Source organism: Megalobrama amblycephala, linkage group LG24 (assembly GCF_018812025.1).
Source record: "Megalobrama amblycephala isolate DHTTF-2021 linkage group LG24, ASM1881202v1, whole genome shotgun sequence".
Classification (NCBI taxonomy): Eukaryota; Metazoa; Chordata; class Actinopteri; order Cypriniformes; family Xenocyprididae; genus Megalobrama; species Megalobrama amblycephala.
In genome coordinates, this window is record NC_063067.1 from 1,784,626 (window position 1) to 1,803,853 (window position 19,228).

Below are 19,228 nucleotides of genomic sequence, written 5' to 3' on the forward strand. Positions count from 1 at the left end.
CGGGCGGATGCAGAGCCTCTGGACCAGAAGAGGGCGGAGCTTGAAGAGAGGGGAGAGATGCCATTGGCTGCAGAACTGCTGATGGAGTGTGTGTATTTATGTGTGTGTGTGTATGTGTGATGGGGGAGGGTGGAGGATTTCGAAGCTTCTGTTCCGCAGAAGATGGGGTGGGGTGGGGGTGGAGGAGGAGGGGGGGCGGGGAGGTTTTACCGGGTGCGCGTGCGCTCAGCGCGTTTTTACCGCAGTATCTCTGGATTAGTGCGCGCGCTGCGGCACTCCGCTCGGTTCACAAACGGTGAAGAGAGAGAAAATCCGCCCGACCGAGCCGCAAAACGAAGCCAAATAAAACAAAACTGCCCTCTCGCATCCATCGGCACGAGCCGTTTCATCGCGTTTATTCTAATTGGTTATAAACGCAGCGCGCGCCTGAGAATCTACCGGAGACATGGCCAAAGAGGACGAGAAGAAGGATTCCGGGGACTGGAAGGAATTCTTCTGGAACCCGCGGACGCACGAGCTGCTCGGTAGAACGGCGAGCAGTTGGGGTGAGTGTCCGCCGGTGTGTGTGTGTGCGTTATATAAGGAACATAACGGGTCGTGTTATTCCGGTGATGCCCTGATGCGCGAGCGCAACCGCCGGTATTTCATTCATTTCAACCGTTTTACCGGAACGTGTTGCGCAATGCGTCTGCTGGGCAGCCGTGTGTGTGTGTGTGTGTGTGTGTGTGTTTGTGAATGCACCAGGCCCTAATGTATTAAAGGACAATCTGACGATGCTTCTGCTGCTGTTGCGCGCTCTCGGGTGTGCGCGCGCGCTCCTCCGTGTGCATTAAAGGTCAACGGGTGCAATGAGATTATGTGTTATAATGAGGAAGCATCGGTCTCCGTGCGATCATACAAACATATCACACACACACACCTAATCATTCCGATCGCTAATCGATCAGCGCGCGCAAGGTTATCGGCGAGTGTCCTCGGCTCGCGCGCGCTCACGTGACGTGACGTGATTTTGCTCATATCCGGAGCAGCATCATCCATCAGCGGTTATATAACGATATATGCACACACACACATCATGTATATATATGTGTGTATGTTCACTTCTGTCTGCGCTGTCTGTCACGAGCTCACATTTGCTTTTGTTTGTGTATGTTATTTAATATGCGTGCGTATGTCATAGTAATGCATGCATTATTAATCACTTCAATGCACATCTGGTAAATGACTTTTAGCTGAGTCACTGAGTGTGTGTGTGTGTGTGTGTGTGTGTTGCACAGAGAGAAATACACACACAAATGACCTGATGTGTCTCTCATGAGCGTTTATAAATAAATTAATATAGTAGTTTGCCCACTGGAAAACTGTGAACAAAAACTAAATTATTCTATTCTACTGTATGCTTTTAATAAGCATAATTAAAATTTAATTAAGCAGCACCAAACCCAAAAGGCAAAAGATATGAGTTCTGTCATATTCATAATATAGACCAAATATGCAAATTTATCATCAGAGTTTGTTTTAAATGTCAGATTTCCGCACATTTCAATGGATTTTGATGGAAAAGTCGAGGTGGACACACACATCTGAATGCGTTTAGACACATAAAATCATAATTAAACTGCACTATCTGTGAATTAATCCACAAAGTAATCAATCAAATTCTGCTAATACAGACCAAATCAAAGGCAGATCAGTGTGTGTGTTCTTGTTTAACCTACATTGTAAGGACCAAGATAGTAAAACCTGAATTTTTTGACCTTGTGGGGATATTTTTTGATCCCCATGAGGAAAAAAGCTTAATAAGTGATGTTTTCTGACACTGTAAATATGTGATGGGCAGGTTTAGGGGTGAGAATATACAGTTTGTACAGTATAAAAATCATGATGTCTATGGAAAATCCTCATAATTACATGTGAGTGTCATATTATGTCAGATGAGTTCACTGACCAGCTTTCATATGTGTTGCGGCGTCTGATTGGCCAAGAGCATCGATGACATCAGTGGCAGAGCAGCCAGTGAGAGAAGAAGACACTAATCTGACTCCCATCCCCCCACTCAGAGAGAGAGAGACACTGATGGGGCGACATATAAGACAAAGACCTAAAATAAATGCTAGAAAAATGAAAGAGATCAAAGAGAGAGAGAGAGAGAGAGAGAGAGAAAGATAACAGAACGAGTATAATAGCTAGAGAGAGAGAGAGAGAGAGATTGATAACACTGTGGTTTTACTGTAAGAGGATTTACTCACTCGCAGTCTGTCCTGACATTTGCTCAGTGATGGACGAATGAGAAACACGCAGATGACACGAAGATGGAGTGAATAGAGGGGAATCTAGGTCACATGCACTGCCGACATTATCACAGTTCATCTGAATTATTACACGGCACTCAGGAATACTTGATTCTGATTGGTCAAGACAGTCAGTATTGTGTTTGTTTGTGGTTAGATAGTGGATTATGCTGGTCATTAATGTGATTTTTTTACACCTGTGGTTCCTCTGCTGGACACATCTATCTATCTATCTATCTATCTATCTATCTATCTATCTATCTATCTATCTATCTATCTATCTGTTATGTGTTATAAAGAAAAGAGGAATGATGCAGATACTTCTAATGCATTTGCATATTTTACACTTTGTATGTATATTTCCAATAAAAATCTTTACAAAAAAAAGAAAAGAAATGACTATTATTATCTTAACTATTAAGTATCATCATATAGTTAATACTTTTAAATTTGGGTTGTTTTCAATTCAAGGGCTGGGTAAATATAGGGCAGAACATATGTTGGGTTAATTTTACCCAGTAAAATGGGTTGTTTTTTTAACCAATGGGACACTCCTTTAGGTGACTTACATCGCGCCTGTATGTAGAAAATTAAATGATATATAGAACAATAAAATTTTTTTAGATAAAATAAAACGCACACAATCCTGTATTTTACCGAAGACATGCACCAATTTGACGGAGCTGCACTGCTCTCTCCTGAAGAGGGCGCAAACAGTCCGTGATAAATAACTCAAACACTGGGTTACACTGGGTTGTTACGTCTGACCCAGGAGCTGGGTAATGCAAAAACTACCCAAACACTGGGTTACACTGGGATGTTACGTCTGACCCAGGAGCTGGGTAACACAAAAACTACCCAAACACTGGGTTACTCTGGGTTGTTACGTCTGACCCAGGAGCTGGGTAACACAAAAACTACCCAAACACTGGGTTACTCTGGGTTGTTACGTCTGACCCAGGAGCTGGGTAACGCAAAAACCACCCAAACACTGGGTTACACTGGGATGTTACGTCTGACCCAGGAGCTGGGTAATGCAAAAACCACCCAAACACTGGGTTACACTGGGTTGTTACGTCTGACCCAGGAGCTGGGTAATGCAAAAACCACCCAAACACTGGGTTACTCTGGGTTGTTACGTCTGACCCAGGAGCTGGGTAATGCAAAAACTACCCAAACACTGGGTTACACTGGGATGTTACGTCTGACCCAGGAGCTGGGTAACGCAAAAAACACCCAAACACTGGGTTACTCTGGGTTGTTACGTCTGACCCAGGAGCTGGGTAACGCAAAAACCACCCAAACACTGGGTTACACTGGGTTGTTACGTATGACCCAGGAGCTGGGTAATGCAAAAACTACACAAACACTGGGTTACACTGGGTTGTTACGTCTGACCCAGGAGCTGGGTAATGCAAAAACTACCCAAACACTGGGTTACACTGGGTTGTTACGTCTGACCCAGGAGCTGGGTAACGCAAAAACTACCCAAACACTGGGTTATACTGGGTTGCTACGTCTGACCCAGGATCTGGGTAATGCAAAAACTACCCAAACACGGGGTTGTTACGTCTGACCCAGGATCTGGGTAACACAAAAACTACCCAAACACTGGGTTGTTACGTCTGACCCAGGATCTGGGTAAAACAAAAACTACCCAAACACTTGGTTGTTACGTCTGACCCAGGATCTGGGTAAAACAAAAGCTACTTAAACACTGGGTTGTTACGTATGACCCAGGAGCTGGGTAACGCAAAAACTACACAAACACTGGGTTACACTGGGTTGTTACGTCTGACCCAGGAGCTGGGTAATGCAAAAACTACCAAAACACTGGGTTATACTGGGTTGTTACGTCTGACCCAGGAGCTGGATAACGCAAAAACTACCCAAACACTGGGTTACACTGGGTTGCTACGTCTGACCCAGGATCTGGGTAATGCAAAAACTACCCAAACACGGGGTTGTTACGTCTGACCCAGGATCTGGGTAACACAAAAACTACCCAAACACTGGGTTACACTGGGTTGCTACGTCTGACCCAGGATCTGGGTAATGCAAAAACTACCCAAACACGGGGTTGCTACGTCTGACCCAGGATCTGGGTAATGCAAAAACTACCCAAACACTGGGTTTTTTACGTCTGGCCCAGGATCTGGGTAAAACAAAAACTACCCAAACACTGGGTTGTTACGTTTGACCCAGGATCTGGGTAACACAAAAACTACCCAAACACTTGGTTATTACGTCTGACTCAGGATCTGGGTAATGCAAAAACTACCCAAACACGGGGTTGTTACGTCTGACCCAGGATCTGGGTAACACAAAAACTACCCAAACACTGGGTTACACTGGGTTGCTACGTCTGACCCAGGATCTGGGTAATGCAAAAACTACCCAAACACGGGGTTGCTACGTCTGACCCAGGATCTGGGTAATGCAAAAACTACCCAAACACTGGGTTTTTTACGTCTGGCCCAGGATCTGGGTAAAACAAAAACTACCCAAACACTGGGTTGTTACGTTTGACCCAGGATCTGGGTAACACAAAAACTACCCAAACACTTGGTTATTACGTCTGACTCAGGATCTGGGTAAAACAAAAGCTACTTAAACACTGGGTTGTTACGTCTGACCCAGGAGCTGGGTAACGCAAAAACTACACAAACACTGGGTTGTTATGTCTGTCCCAGGAGCTGGGTAACACAAAAACTACCCAAACACTGGAAAAATAACCCCCAAAAAAATGAACCCAGGACTTGGGTAGAAAAAATAACCTAAGCTTTTTTAGAGTGTAGTTCAGTCATGAAACTCTAGATGGCGCAGGCTGATGGTTCTTTACATGCAATCTGCAAGAAATCGCATCATTCCTGCATGGCTCTAGCTGATTGGCCTCTGCTGATCCTGCAGCCAATGAGATGCTTGCTGAACATTTATATAGCCTGGTTCAGTGTTTGCTGTAATCTCTGAACCCCTCCACCTCCCCAGCTCCACCTGCCTAGATCTGCTACAGGATTTATGTCTGTCTATTTATGCATTTGTAAGTCCATACTTACGAATAAGGCAGCGGTTCCATCCCATGTGTTCAAGAGTACAAAATCATCACTTCCTGGGAAATTGGCGCAACATATCTGTAATATAAACAGAAGTTGCTGTAATCAGGGAAGAAACTGTGGCTCTTTTTCCTCCAACATAAATGAGTTCGTCTCAGAGCGTCAGACGAAACACAATAAACACTGTCATGTTCTCTTGCGTTCGGATGCTGGTGTTTGGGAACACAATCCTGTGAGACGCTTCTGGAAGGAATTAAACCAAATGACAGACTTCGACTCAGGCGTTTCAGAACCACCAAACCAACATTTGAGATGCTGCGATGCCATTGGTCCACTGGTTAGTCCTGTTATCCAATCACATCTTTTGTGTGATATCAACTTCAAATTTGGAACACAACTTGGTTAGATGTGTGGCTCTAATTTTCTAGAGTGAAAATCGCCCATTTTCTACATCACAAATATGTGACCAATCCCATCACGTGTGGGCGGAGCTTTTCCCCACTGACTTTCTATGATGTTCAAAGCCTTTCTAAGGATGCTGATTTTCAGAAAGCATCTGTCTGAGGGGAACATGGTTTGTGTAACATTAGCATATAAATTACCGTTATGTGTCCGACATTGTAGAAAGTGATACATAAAACACATTACTCTTCCACTTCTTCTTCTGAATCAGTTTCTGGTTCAAACATATATGGCTGAATTAAACCAGGATTTCCATTTGCCATTGTGCAGCGTTTACTACAGTTGAGTGAGTGGATCATGTAGTCTGAGCTGGAGTGATTAAGTGGAGGCAGGGACTAATTTGCATATTCATGAATCCAAGTATACTAAATAAGGCAATATAAATATGTGTCAGATATGATGTGCTGCGCTTTCTTTATCACCTGAATATCAAATCTGACAACCCGGGCAATTTCACACCCAATACTTTACTGCGGTTATTTAAAACCTTTGAGAGAGAATTCTTCTGTTTGACCTTTAAAGAGGCAAACCAACAAATCAATGAAAAGGTTAAAATCGATTCAATATATGCCTTATAAAAAAGCAGTCATCAATGTCCTATCAATATTAAATTTAGCTAATTTCCACAGACAATAAAGTCTTTGTTGGCTCATCGTACACAATCTATCGGTATTCTCTGAAAAATTTAGTTTATTATTGATAATAGTACCTAGGTACTTATAACTTTCAACCAGTTCAATCAATTGATTATCGACAATAGTACATGGAGCTGCTGTCTGATTTCGCCGCAGGTCAATGCACATGTCCAGCATTCAGAAGTAGACCTGCCTCTCGACACCAATTTGCAAAATACTCGACAATAGGCCCGTGTTCTCTCTCCTCACCAACCAACAAACTTACAATAACTGTATCATCAGCAAACTTAAGACTGTACCGATTCTCAAGCTGACTACGACACTCATTTATGTATAGGATATAGAAGAGAGGAGAAAGTACACACCCCTGTGGGGAGCCAATAGATGTAATTATAGGTCCTGACAAAACGCCATTAATTCTTACCCTCTGTGACCTATTTGTAAGGAAATCTAGCAACCAAGCGGCCATTCTTGCATCCACACCAAAACCCGACCAAAGCTTGTGAACCAACATGCTTGGTCGAATCGTGTTGAAAGCAGACGAAAAATCTACAAATAATAGCCTTGCATGGTTACTACTACCCTCCAGATGTTTATACAACAGATCCATTAAGGTCAGTGTTGCATCCTGCACACCTCTCCCCGCCCTGTAGGCAAATTGCATCGGGTTTGTTTTTTCCAATAATACTTCTTTTACTAATTTCTCAAATACCTTCATTACTAATGAGGTCAATGAGACAGGTCTATAATCTCTCAAGCCTTTAGGACAATTATTTTTTGCCACTAGAATAATGATCGACTGTTTCCAAAGTTTTGGTACATACTGAACCTCAAAAGACCAATTAAAAATATAAGGACCCTACCACTTATTGCATCCGGACCAGGACTCACTTTAATTTTACATTGTTTAAAAAGATTGACTACATTTTCTACATTAAAAGAAACAAATAAACTTCCCTCTTGAGAGGAGTTATAGAACTCATGCCTTATGCCACCATTCTGCTCTTCAAATCTAGCATAAAATGTATTAAAATCCTCTGCAAGGGCACTATCTAGCTCATAACCGGTTACTTTCACTTGTTTTCTACATCCATTATTTAGGCCCGTCATTAATTTAAGACTGTCCCATACTGAGCCCATACAGTTTGTTCTTGTCTCCACTTTTTCCTTTGCCCTCCTAATTTCTTGTCTTATTTATTTCTGTACATTTTTAACTTCAAGCAAATCCCCTCTTTGAAAAGCAGTTCTTTTCTTAATCAACAGACCCTTAAGATTGGTACTCACCCATGGCTTACTATTTGGATATATCTTAACAACTTTCTCAGGAATAACAGAGTCAACACAATAAGTTACCCAGGAACTAACCACATCATTAAGCTCATCAATATCAGTAGATGAATCCATAAAAACATTCCATAAGGTACAATCAAAACATCCTCTTAAACTCTCAATAGCATCATCAGTCCAAGATTTCACAGTTTTTGTTTCAACTTTTCCCCTCTTCAGTTCAGTAGTATAACATGGAATTAGATGAATACAACTGTGATCTGATGAACTCAAAGGAGGTAATAGAGAAGCTTTGTATGCACCCTTAATAGAGCCATAGCATTGGTCCAATGTCCTTTCATACCTAGTTGGACACTTTACATACCCATACATGTTCTTTACTGATTTTTCCAATATACAATTATGATAAAAGTTGGAGCATCCGGGGATAGTGACTGATATTTCATAAAACTCTTCTCAATATACTCCATAGCCAAGTTCACATTCGCCTTTGGGTGAATGTACACCACAGACACAAAAATTTGGGGAAAATCCCTAGGCAGATAATGAGGCCGGAGGGATAACATGAGCATCTCAATGTCCTTTGTACGTAGTTTCTCTCTCACAACAACAGTCTTGCACCAGCGTTCATTCACATATAAACAGACCTCCCCGCCTCGCGTCTTGCCAGTTATCCCAGAGTCGTGGTCAGTTCGAAATGGGGCACTAAATCCATTAATTAGCAGCTCTTTATCAGAGTCATGATAAACTCTGTTGTTATCATGACAACAACAGATCTCTTATCGTAGAGATCTGTATAAATAAAGTATACTTAAAACTATACTTTTATACACTAAAAAGTGAGCCAATTTTGTCCCAAGTAGTATTTAGTAAAATTACAAGTATACTACTAGTGCATTGATATTAGTATACTTACTACATAGAGTATACTTAAAAGTATACTTTTATACACTAAGAAGTGGATCAATTTATTCCTAAGTAGTATTTAAATACTACACTTATAAATATACTACTAGTAAATTGAAATTAGTATATTTACTACATAGAGTATACTTAAAGCTATACCTTTATACAGTAAAAAAGTGGGCCAGTTTTGTCCCAAGTAGTATTTAGTACAATTACAAGTATACTACTAGTGCATTGATATTAGTATACTTACTACATAAAGTATACTTAAAACTATACTTTTATACACTAAAAAGTGGGCCAATTTTGTCCCAAGTAGTATTTAGTACAATTACAAGTATACTACTAGTGCATTGATATTAGTATACTTACTACATAAAGTATACTTAAAACTATACTTTTATACACTAAAAAGTGGGCCAATTTTGTCCCAAGTAGTATTTAGTACAATTACAAGTATACTACTAGTGCATTGATATTAGTATACTTACTACATAAAGTATACTTAAAACTATACTTTTATACACTAAAAAGTGGGCCAATTTTGTCCCAAGTAGTATTTAGTACAATTACAAGTATACTACTAGTGCATTGATATTAGTATACTTACTACATAGAGTATACTTAAAACTATACTTTTATACACTAAGAAGTGGACCAATTTATTCCTAAGTAGTATTTAAATACTACACTTATAAGTATACTACTAGTAAATTCATATTAGTATACTTACTACATAGAGTATAACTTTACTTAAGCATACTTGATAAAATGAACAAAGTATATTTAAAGTATACAGGTAAAAAGGTTAAATATTTAACGTTTTTGTGCTTGTATATGTGAAGGTTTAGAATCAATACGATGGAGTATTGAAATAATAAACGCATGTTCCTCTGTGTGCTGCAGGTCTGATTCTGTTGTTCTACCTGATCTTCTACACGTGTCTGGCCGGCATGTTCTGCCTCACCATGTATGTGATGCTGCTGACGCTGGACGATTATAAGCCCACTTGGCAGGACCGTCTGGCTACACCAGGTACAAATACACAATATAAAGACATGCACAAACTGATGCCATCACCTTCACACACAGCCATGCAACTTTGTGCGTGTTTCTAGGCATGATGATTCGGCCAAAAGGAGAATCTCTAGAAATCATTTATAATGTGGAGAAAACAGAGAGCTGGGACTCATACGTTCAGGCCCTGGACAACTTCCTCGCACGTAAGTCCATAGAGAGATGTGACATTTTTTAAGAATTCTGTATGTGCTTTTGTCATTTTTATTAGTTTTTGTTCTTTTTAAATATTACTATTTAGGTTTAATTTATTATTATATCAGTTTTAGTTTTAGTTTCCCAGTTACACTCTAAAAACATAACTGTAAAAAATTAAACAAATTTACACAGTAAAATACCATTTTCCACCATTTTTACCGAAACAGTAATATACCGTGAAAACAATGCATTCTGGCAGATATTATTTGTCATTTTCGAGAAAGTAACCTATAGGCTACTTTCTTGAAAATGACAAATATTACCCAGAATGCATTGTTTTTATGGTATATTACTTCTGTATATTACAATGCATTCTCCAGAATGCATTGTTTTTACAGTATATCAATGTTTCAATAGAAAATGATATTTTACTGTGTAAATTTGTTTAGTTTACAGCTATTTTTTAGAGTGAGTAATTTTAGTGCTTTTTAAACATTTAACCTTTTAAACATTTTATTTCAGCTTTATTTCAATAAACATTTTTTAATAGTCTTAGTTAACAGTAATATGCTACATTATTTATATATTATTATAGTTTTTATTAATAATTTGATTTGAGCCTTTTGATATTTTCTGTTTTTGTTTTAATTTTTAGTTTAGTTTTTAGTCTTTATGTTATGTGCTTTTGTCATTTTTATTACTTTTCGTTCTTTTTTAAATATTTTGATTTATATTTAATTAATTTTTATTACAGTTTTAGTTTTCATTTATTTCCAGGTCAACTTTAATCTATTTCAGGTCTATTTCAACATCAACTAACATGAACATACAATACAAAAATGAATAAATACTGTAGTAGATCTATTTCTCATTGTTAGTTAATACCTTAAGTAATCTTAACAAATGAGATTGAGTTAATACCTTAAGTAATCTTAACAACCTTATTGTAACATGTTACCAATGTTTTTAATAGTTTAAGTTAATGCTAATAATCCCACTACAGTAACATCAGAAGATGGAACAATAAAGAAATCTTCTTCTGTTTTCCCGCAGCTTATAATAACTCTCAGCAGGTGATGAGCAATGATGCCTGCACCCCAGACCAGTACTTCATCCAGGAGGACAGCGGGGAGGTGCGCAACAACCCCAAACGCTCCTGCCAGTTCAACCGCACCATGCTGGAGGATTGTTCCGGACTCAACGACCGCACCTACGGCTACCAGGAGGGCAAACCCTGTGTGCTCATCAAACTCAACCGGGTAACTGGCCAATCACAGCACAGATCATTGTAACGGAGGTGCACACCACACTATAGATGATTTCAGTATGTATTGGATGTTCAAAGCATGCAAAATTAGCCATAACCTTTGCACATATTTTAGTAATTATAATAAATTAGGTATCATTCAATACCTGTTAAAACCGGTTTGAAATGGAAATGTTACTTATCGGCTCAATTTTTGTGATATTAACTTCAAATTAGGAACACAACTTGGATAGACGCATGGTTTTGATTTTCTAGCAGTTTTAGAGGCCAAATTATTTTGTAAAATGTATATGTATCAAATAGAAAATGTTTAGTTCAGTACATTTGCTTTACTGTAAACTTACAGTAAACTTAAACTGTGCAGACGATAATACGAACACAAATTTGAGCTGCGAATAGCATCAGAAATCATGGGTTCACAGAGATCATCGCCCGTTTGCGGCGAACCATTAAGATTTCAAAACATTTAAAAACAGTTATGACATAACGAAGCCTTATTTGTTGAAATCAAATAACTTGGGAAGTTTGATACACTCTCCAAATCACTGGTTCAAAATAAATGTTGTACAAAGGTTTCTAAGCTTCACAAAGCATTGTTTCGAAAGTGCCCGTCACTAGCTCAGTTACATTTTGTTAAAGTGCCACTACTATGCCATTTTAAAGGTTCCTAATTTAGTTTTGGAGTCTCCTGTAACAGATTAACATGCATCCAAGGTAAAAAAAAAAACACATTAATTGTCTCATAATATACATTGCAGCATCAACATTTCTCAAAGAGTCTGAAAACGGTTGGTTCAAAGACTCAGTCTCTCTAAACCTCGCCTTTCCAAGAGCCTGCTCTGCTCTGATTTTCCAGTCTGTTGTGAGACTCTGCTCTGATTAGTCAGATGTCCCACTCTGATCTGATTGGTCAGATGTCCCAGTCTGTTGTGATTGTTTGCCAGAAGCCAATGAACACCATAGGCTGGCATTATGCAAATTTGTTACAATGTTACATAGGAATCTACAACCCGAATCCCTGAAATGTTTGGACTTTTTTTAAATTTGAATAAAATGAAAGCTAAAAGACTTTCAAATCACACAAGCCAATATTTTATTCACAATAAAACGTAGATAACATAACAAATGTTTAAACTGTGAAATTTTACAATTTTATGCACAAAATGAACTGCTACAGGTCTCAAAATAGTTGGGGCGGGGCATGTTTACCATGGTGTTGCATCTCCTCTTCTTTTTAAAACAGTTTGAAGACGTCTGGGCATCAAGGTTATGAGTTTCTGGAGTTTTGGTGTTGGAATTTGGCCCCATTCTTGCCTGATATAGGTTTGATTGATAGAGCTAGTTGGCATCTGCAGATGGCACGGCGGATTGTGTTTACCGACAGTGGTTTAGTTGGCATCTGCAGATGGCACGGCGGATTGTGTTTACTGACAGTGGTTTCTGGAAGTATTCCTGGGCCCATTTAGTAATGTCATTGACACAATCATGCTGATGAGTGATGCAGTGTCGTCTGAGGGCCCGAAGACCACGGGCATCCAATAAAGGTCTTCGGCCTTGTCCAGTTTCTCTGAATCTTTTGATGATGTTATGCACTGTAGATGATCTTTTCAAAATTTCTTGCTTTTTCAGCCATTTGTTGCCCCTGTGCCTATAGCAGGCATCAAATTTGAAATTAGCTGATAAAAGTGTAAAATTTCTCAGTTTAAACATTTATGTTATCTATGTTCTATTGTGATTAAAATGTTGGCTCATGTGATTTGAAAGTCTTTTAGTTTTCATTTTATTCAAATTTAAAAAATGTCCCAACATTTCCGGAATTCGGGTTGTAACAGTTTCTCATTTCAGCAGTTCAGAATCGATTCTTTCTTTTAAAGGCCAGTAATTTTATTTGTTGTGCACTTTGATCTTTAAAACTGTGCAGACTCTTTACCTTCACTAACTGCTTTATTACACACTGCATGAAAGGTCATATTCAAAAAAGCATAATGGGGCACTTCATTATTAGTCTTTTTGATGATAAATGAAGCAGAAAATCAGCTCTATGTTCATTTGCTCACGAGTGTTGACTCTTCTGCAGGTGATTGGGATGAAGCCAAGTAAGAATGGAACAGCTCCGTACGTCACCTGTGGAGCAAAGGTGAGTGAGATCTACTGACCTTCAGCCAATCATCATGACAAACTCATCACTAACAGCCAGTCAAGCATGAATTATGTCTGTTCACTGCATCCCTCCATACTCAGAGATATAAAGATGGAAATGAGTGGGTAAGAAATAGACTAGAATGCACACTTAGCATCCCATAAACCCTAACCTTAGAGTAGTACACACACTGAATTAGTGCACACCCTAAACTAGTGCTGGACTCTCATGCTTTCAGTGGTTAGTTGAAGCGTTGCATCATGGTTCTTTAGTTTCTATGGTTTAACTATCTAGTTACTATCTATACCAGTGGTTCTCAACCTTTTTGTGCATGTATGATTGAGTTGTTTTTTCCTCCATATTCTCATTATATCATACTATATGAGCCATGAAAACCTGATGATGCTCAACAAAAAACTTGTTGTGCATATAAACTTATTTATTTGTATATAGGTTTAATAAACGGTTCCATTGAATATAGACATCATAAGTTAGGCTTTACAGAGTTAAAATCAGGCTTCCTCCATATATCCAGGTTTTCAAAGACAAAACACAGTTGTTGAGGGGGTAAAATAAAATAGTTTATAGTTATTTAAATCTTTTAAGTCATCTGGTTGAGAATCACTGTGCTTTACGTCGCACTGAGATTTCTCTCTTGTTCCGTGTAGAAGGAGGATTCGGAGAGCATCGGTGAAATTGCATACTTCCCTCCAAATGCAGCCTTCAACCTCATGTACTATCCATACTACGGCAAGAGAGCACAGGCAAGAACACACATATATATATACACACACACACACACGCTCTCACTCATACGCACTAATGTGATTATATATGTGTGTAACCACTCTGTGTGTGTTTGTTCAGGTGAATTATTCTCAGCCTCTGGTGGCCGTGAAGTTCACAAACATCTCTCTCAACACAGACGTCAATGTGGAGTGTAAGATCAACTCTAATGCCTTCACTTACTTCAGCGAGAGAGACAAGTTCGCTGGCCGCGTGTCCTTCAAGCTGCGCATCGACAAAGTGTAGAGCAACTACATCTGCCACACATACACACACACACACACACACACACACAGGAGATTGTAGGAGGAGTCAATCATATCTCAAAGTGTTTAATGTATTTGTCTGTCCTCATACTCGGGTCTACATGATGATTTCTGTGTGCGTGCGTGAGTGCGTGTGTCTTTGTATCTCTGTGTGTTTCGAGTACTCTTGACTGTCGTCATACCCAGCTGATATCGTTCCAAAGTCAAATCAAGAGAGCAGGAGAATATCATCGAGCCTTTCTAAATATCTAGACAAACAATTCAGACATAATCATGAACAATCCAGTGAATTCAGAGGGACCACAATCATTTGAGATTTTATGTAAAGAAAATTACTTTTATAATTGTTAAATTATTTTCATGGCAAACGTATTTTCCACATTTGTGCTTAATTGTCATGAAAATAATGTCAAAGGTGAAAATTCCGGCCCTAAAATAAGCTTCATTTTCTGTATGCAAAATATAATATCTTGCTTATTTCTTTTGATATTGAGGTGAAATGCGACTTGGATTCATTCGTTTAGTCTATAAAATAGCTTTTTGTGACTTGAGTGTGTACACAAATTAGACAAGTCAAATCAGCTCGAATTCAACGTCATTCATAATAAATAAAATCTGAATGAATAATGAAATGCGTAGATAAAAGTGCTAATATGATTGATTAATAAACAGAGCCATAACTTTCCATATCCGTCACAGTGAGATATATCGCGCTCTTAACCTGATATCTGTTTTTATCCATCCATCAGTTTATTTATTTATTTATTGATGAATTGAGGTACATTTATGATGTTATTTATTTATTATCTGATTCGTGGTTTTTATTTTTTATATGACAATGTTTGTGAAAACACTTTTGTAACACTGTAATGTTCACAAACGCACACACACACACACACAAGCTATGTTAAACTGAAACGATTGGCTGACGTTCCGCACATGCTCAGATTGCACTCAACGATTTACACATTAGCCAATCAGCTTTAAGCTGCGCCATATCAGTTCGCCATTTGTTTCACGATTAATTTCCCCAAACGACTAATAATGTATTTGCTCCATTTTGTCCAGAACGGTTCGACCCATCTTTCTAAATGTGTACACAGCAATACCTTCTGGTCCAAGAGTGTACTGTTAATACTTGTAAATAATACCGAATCTGGGGTAGTTAACGAAGAGAGTAGTTACGAAGAAAAGAAAAAAAAAGACAAATTTGCCAATCCAATATTTACTAATGTAGATGAATGAACATAAAAACGTGTTTTTCTTCCCAAAAAGTGTTTTTTTAATTCATTTGTTGTTGAGCACATCATGGGTTAGCTGCACTTTAGCACACAGCGAGAAAATGACGCGAACATTAGATGAATATATTTCTCAAAACTTTAGTTCATTTCTTCTTAGCTTTGGTAGGATCTTAGATTTTTATCATGTGATTTGACATTTGGATGTTCAAGGGGATTCGAGTCAAAGCCGCCCTGATTAGCGAGCAGGTTATCGGGAAGGTCTTAGCGTAGTGATTATTAGCGAACCACTAGCCTGCCATTGTCGATGTGCAGGCGGCCAGCCTGTCTGTTTTCTTTTCTTTCGTGTTTTTTACAATCCAATCCTTAATTTCGCCCCCAGTTGTGAATGTGCTGTGTTTCTACTGGGTTACTGCCACAGTGTTGTGCATTTGAAACATTTGAGGGTGTGTTAGAAAAGTGTGGGAAAAAGAGCCAAATGCGGCCAAACATTTAAATTAACGTCACTAGTTCATCCGTTGCACATCAGAACAGAACTTACGGGCCTGATGTTGGGAACAGTTCAATGTTTACAAAAGAGCAGTGACTAATAACTAGATTAGCCGCGTGCTAAACTTACGCTGCCTGCCGTACGTTTACTAAGATCTACTTCACGTGTGCTGCCTGACCGCTCTATGTCATGGAATAGATTTTATATGTTTTTAGGATATGGTAAATCGAATTATTGCACATTCTTTTCAACTTATGTATTTTAGATGCAGCAGCGATGGATGCATCGCTGCATCGAGCGTTTGTATACCGCTGCGTGTGTAGATCACTTACATTTTCATACGGTTTATTCATTTCCGTAAGACGAAATATTCAGTCAGGCAGGAATTTGGGACATCACCATTGAAACGGTGCATGATGTCATATGTGTAACTGAGTGTTTAGGCGCGGTCACATTTACCGTTGCTCGGCACAATCTCGTGGGCGAATTCCAGTCAGGAATTTGCGCGATAGGGAGTTTCACGTGAGAGCGAAAGTGTTCCCCATGTACATCTCGCTCGTGTACGAGTTGGTCATGTAAATGTTCTTTTATGGTATTTTACCGTGAGCAGTTCTTCATACATTGCTACGCTACTGCCCGCGAAATTTCGCCCGAATTTCGCTAGTGTGACCGCACCTTTACAGCTTCAATTGAACCTACACGCTTCTGACAATATCATCGATGACACATGGCGAAAAACACGGGCTTACACAAACAATGGCAACGACAAACACACCTGCGCTACTAAAAACTCATTACAGAGTTTTTCACTCACTCACACACACTGACGGCACCTTTGAGCTCTTTGTCCCCGTCTGTGTTTCTCTCCAATCCAATAATGCGACACGCTCGTCACTTTGAGTTTCGCCGGATGACTGCTCACAGGCTCATCCCGGTTTCTCATCTGTCCTTCATAGTGAGACGGTGTCTTATTCTTTCTTCACTCTCTGTAAAAACACTGCTCAGAAACTAGATGTATCTTATTAAATATCCTGAATATACTGTTATATATTGCCTGACATGAAAATTGTGAAACTTATATTCGAAAAACAAATGATTATCATTATAAATGAAAAATGGAAACAGGAAATAAAAACATTTTGTGTTTAACAAACATTTTTGGTCTTTTTTTTTTTTTGTTAAAAACACTAAATGAAGCATGTCATATACATCTGTTTCAATATATAGCCTAAATACAAAGTTCTGTCATGAAACTCTAGATCGGAAACCCTCCATCTTCCCCGCAGGTTAGGTCCTTAACTCTGCGGATTGAATGTTGCATTCCGTATCATGTCCTCATCTCTATATTTGGTGGGAACAGCTGATTCGCCGGTCTTGGTTCCTGCTGTATCAGTAGCCAATGAGCTCATTGCTCAATTTCAAATACTTGGTCAGCATGAGCTGTAGCAGTGTAGCGCACTTTCAGAAACCCTCCATCTTCCCCAGGGCTCCACCTGAATAGATCTGTTTTTTTCACTTCCTGAAAAGTACGTTTTGGACATACGTGATTCATCGGGCAGCGACGTATGCTATATTGTACAGCAAAAGCATTTCTTGCTCATAGCAGCATGTCATGTATGTATTGGCAGTAGCAAGTCCAGTAGCAACAATAACAGCAGCAGCAGCAGCAGCAGCATCAATAACTAACAGTAGCAGCAGCAGTAATAACAGGAGCAGCAGCAGCAATAACCAACAGCAGCAACAATAATAGCAGCAACAATAACAGCAGCAGCAATAACCAACAGCAGCAGCAATAACAGTAGCAGCAGCAATAACCAACAGCAGCAGCAATAACCGTAGCAGCAGCAGCAATAACCAACAGCAGCAGCCATAACAGTAGCAGCAGCAGCAGCAGCAGCAATAACCAACAGCAGCAGCAATAACCGTAGCAGCAGCAGCAGCAATAACCAACAGCAGCAGCCATAACAGTAGCAGCAGCAGCAGCAGCAGCAATAACCAACAGCAGCAGCAATAACCGTAGCAGCAGCAGCAGCAATAACCAACAGCAGCAGCCATAACAGTAGCAGCAGCAGCAGCAGCAGCAATAACCAACAGCAGCAGCAATAACAGTAGCAGCAGCAATAACCAACAGCAGCAACAATAACAGCAGCAGCAGCAGCAATAACCAACATCAGCAGCAATAACAGTAGCAGCAGCAATAACCAACAGCAGCAGCCATAACAGTAGCAGCAGCAGCAGCAGCAGCAATAACCAACAGCAGCAGCCATAACAGTAGCAGCAGCAGCAGCAATAACCAACAGCAGCAGCAGCAGCAGCAATAAAAGTGGCAGCAGCTATAACAGTAGCAGCAGTAATAACAGGAGCAGCAGCAGCAATAACCAACAACAGCAGCAGCAGGAGCAGCAATAATGAACAGCAGCAGCCATAACCAACAGCAGTAGCAATAACAGCAGCAGCAATAACCCACAGCAGTAGCAATAACAGCAGCAGCATTAACCAACAGCAGTAGCAATAATAACAGCAGCAGCATTAACCAACAGCAGTAGCAATAATAACAGCAGCAGCATTAACCAACAGCAGTAGCAATAATAACAGCCGCAGTAGTAGCAATAACAGTAGTAGCAATAACAGCAGCAGCAGCATTAACCAACAGCAGTAGCAATAATAACAGCCGCAGTAGTAGCAATAACAGTAGTAGCAATAACCAACAGCAGCAGCAATAACCAGCAGCCGCAGTAGTAGCAATAACAGTAGTAGCAATAACAGCAGCAGCAATAACCAACAGCAGCAACAATAACCAGCAGCCGCAGTAGTAGCAATAACAGCAGCAGCAATAACCAACAGCAGCAACAATAACCAGCAGCCGCAGTAGTAGCAATAACAGTAGTAGCAATAACAGCAGCAGCAGCATTAACCAACAGCAGTAGCAATAATAACAGCCGCAGTAGTAGCAATAACAGCAGCAGCAATAACCAACAGCAGCAACAATAACCAGCAGCCGCAGTAGTAGCAATAACAGTAGTAGCAATAACAGCAGCAGCAGCATTAACCAACAGCAGTAGCAATAATAACAGCCGCAGTAGTAGCAATAACAGTAGTAGCAATAACCAACAGCAGCAGCAATAACCAGCAGCCGCAGTAGTAGCAATAACAGTAGTAGCAATAACAGCAGCAGCAGCATTAACCAACAGC

General features: G+C 39.7%; 1 protein-coding gene across 1 annotated transcript; it reads left to right on the forward strand.

Moving 5' to 3' along the window:
- Positions 1 to 220: 220 nt before the first annotated feature.
- atp1b2a (ATPase Na+/K+ transporting subunit beta 2a) lies at positions 221 to 17,191 on the forward strand. Its single transcript, XM_048178502.1, has 7 exons — positions 221 to 545; positions 9,541 to 9,669; positions 9,753 to 9,857; positions 10,903 to 11,108; positions 13,194 to 13,253; positions 13,925 to 14,020; positions 14,124 to 17,191. Exons 1-7 carry the CDS (start codon positions 446 to 448, stop codon positions 14,286 to 14,288), a joined length of 861 nt encoding a protein of 286 aa, XP_048034459.1. The 5' UTR covers positions 221 to 445; the 3' UTR covers positions 14,289 to 17,191.
- Positions 17,192 to 19,228: the final 2,037 nt, after the last annotated feature.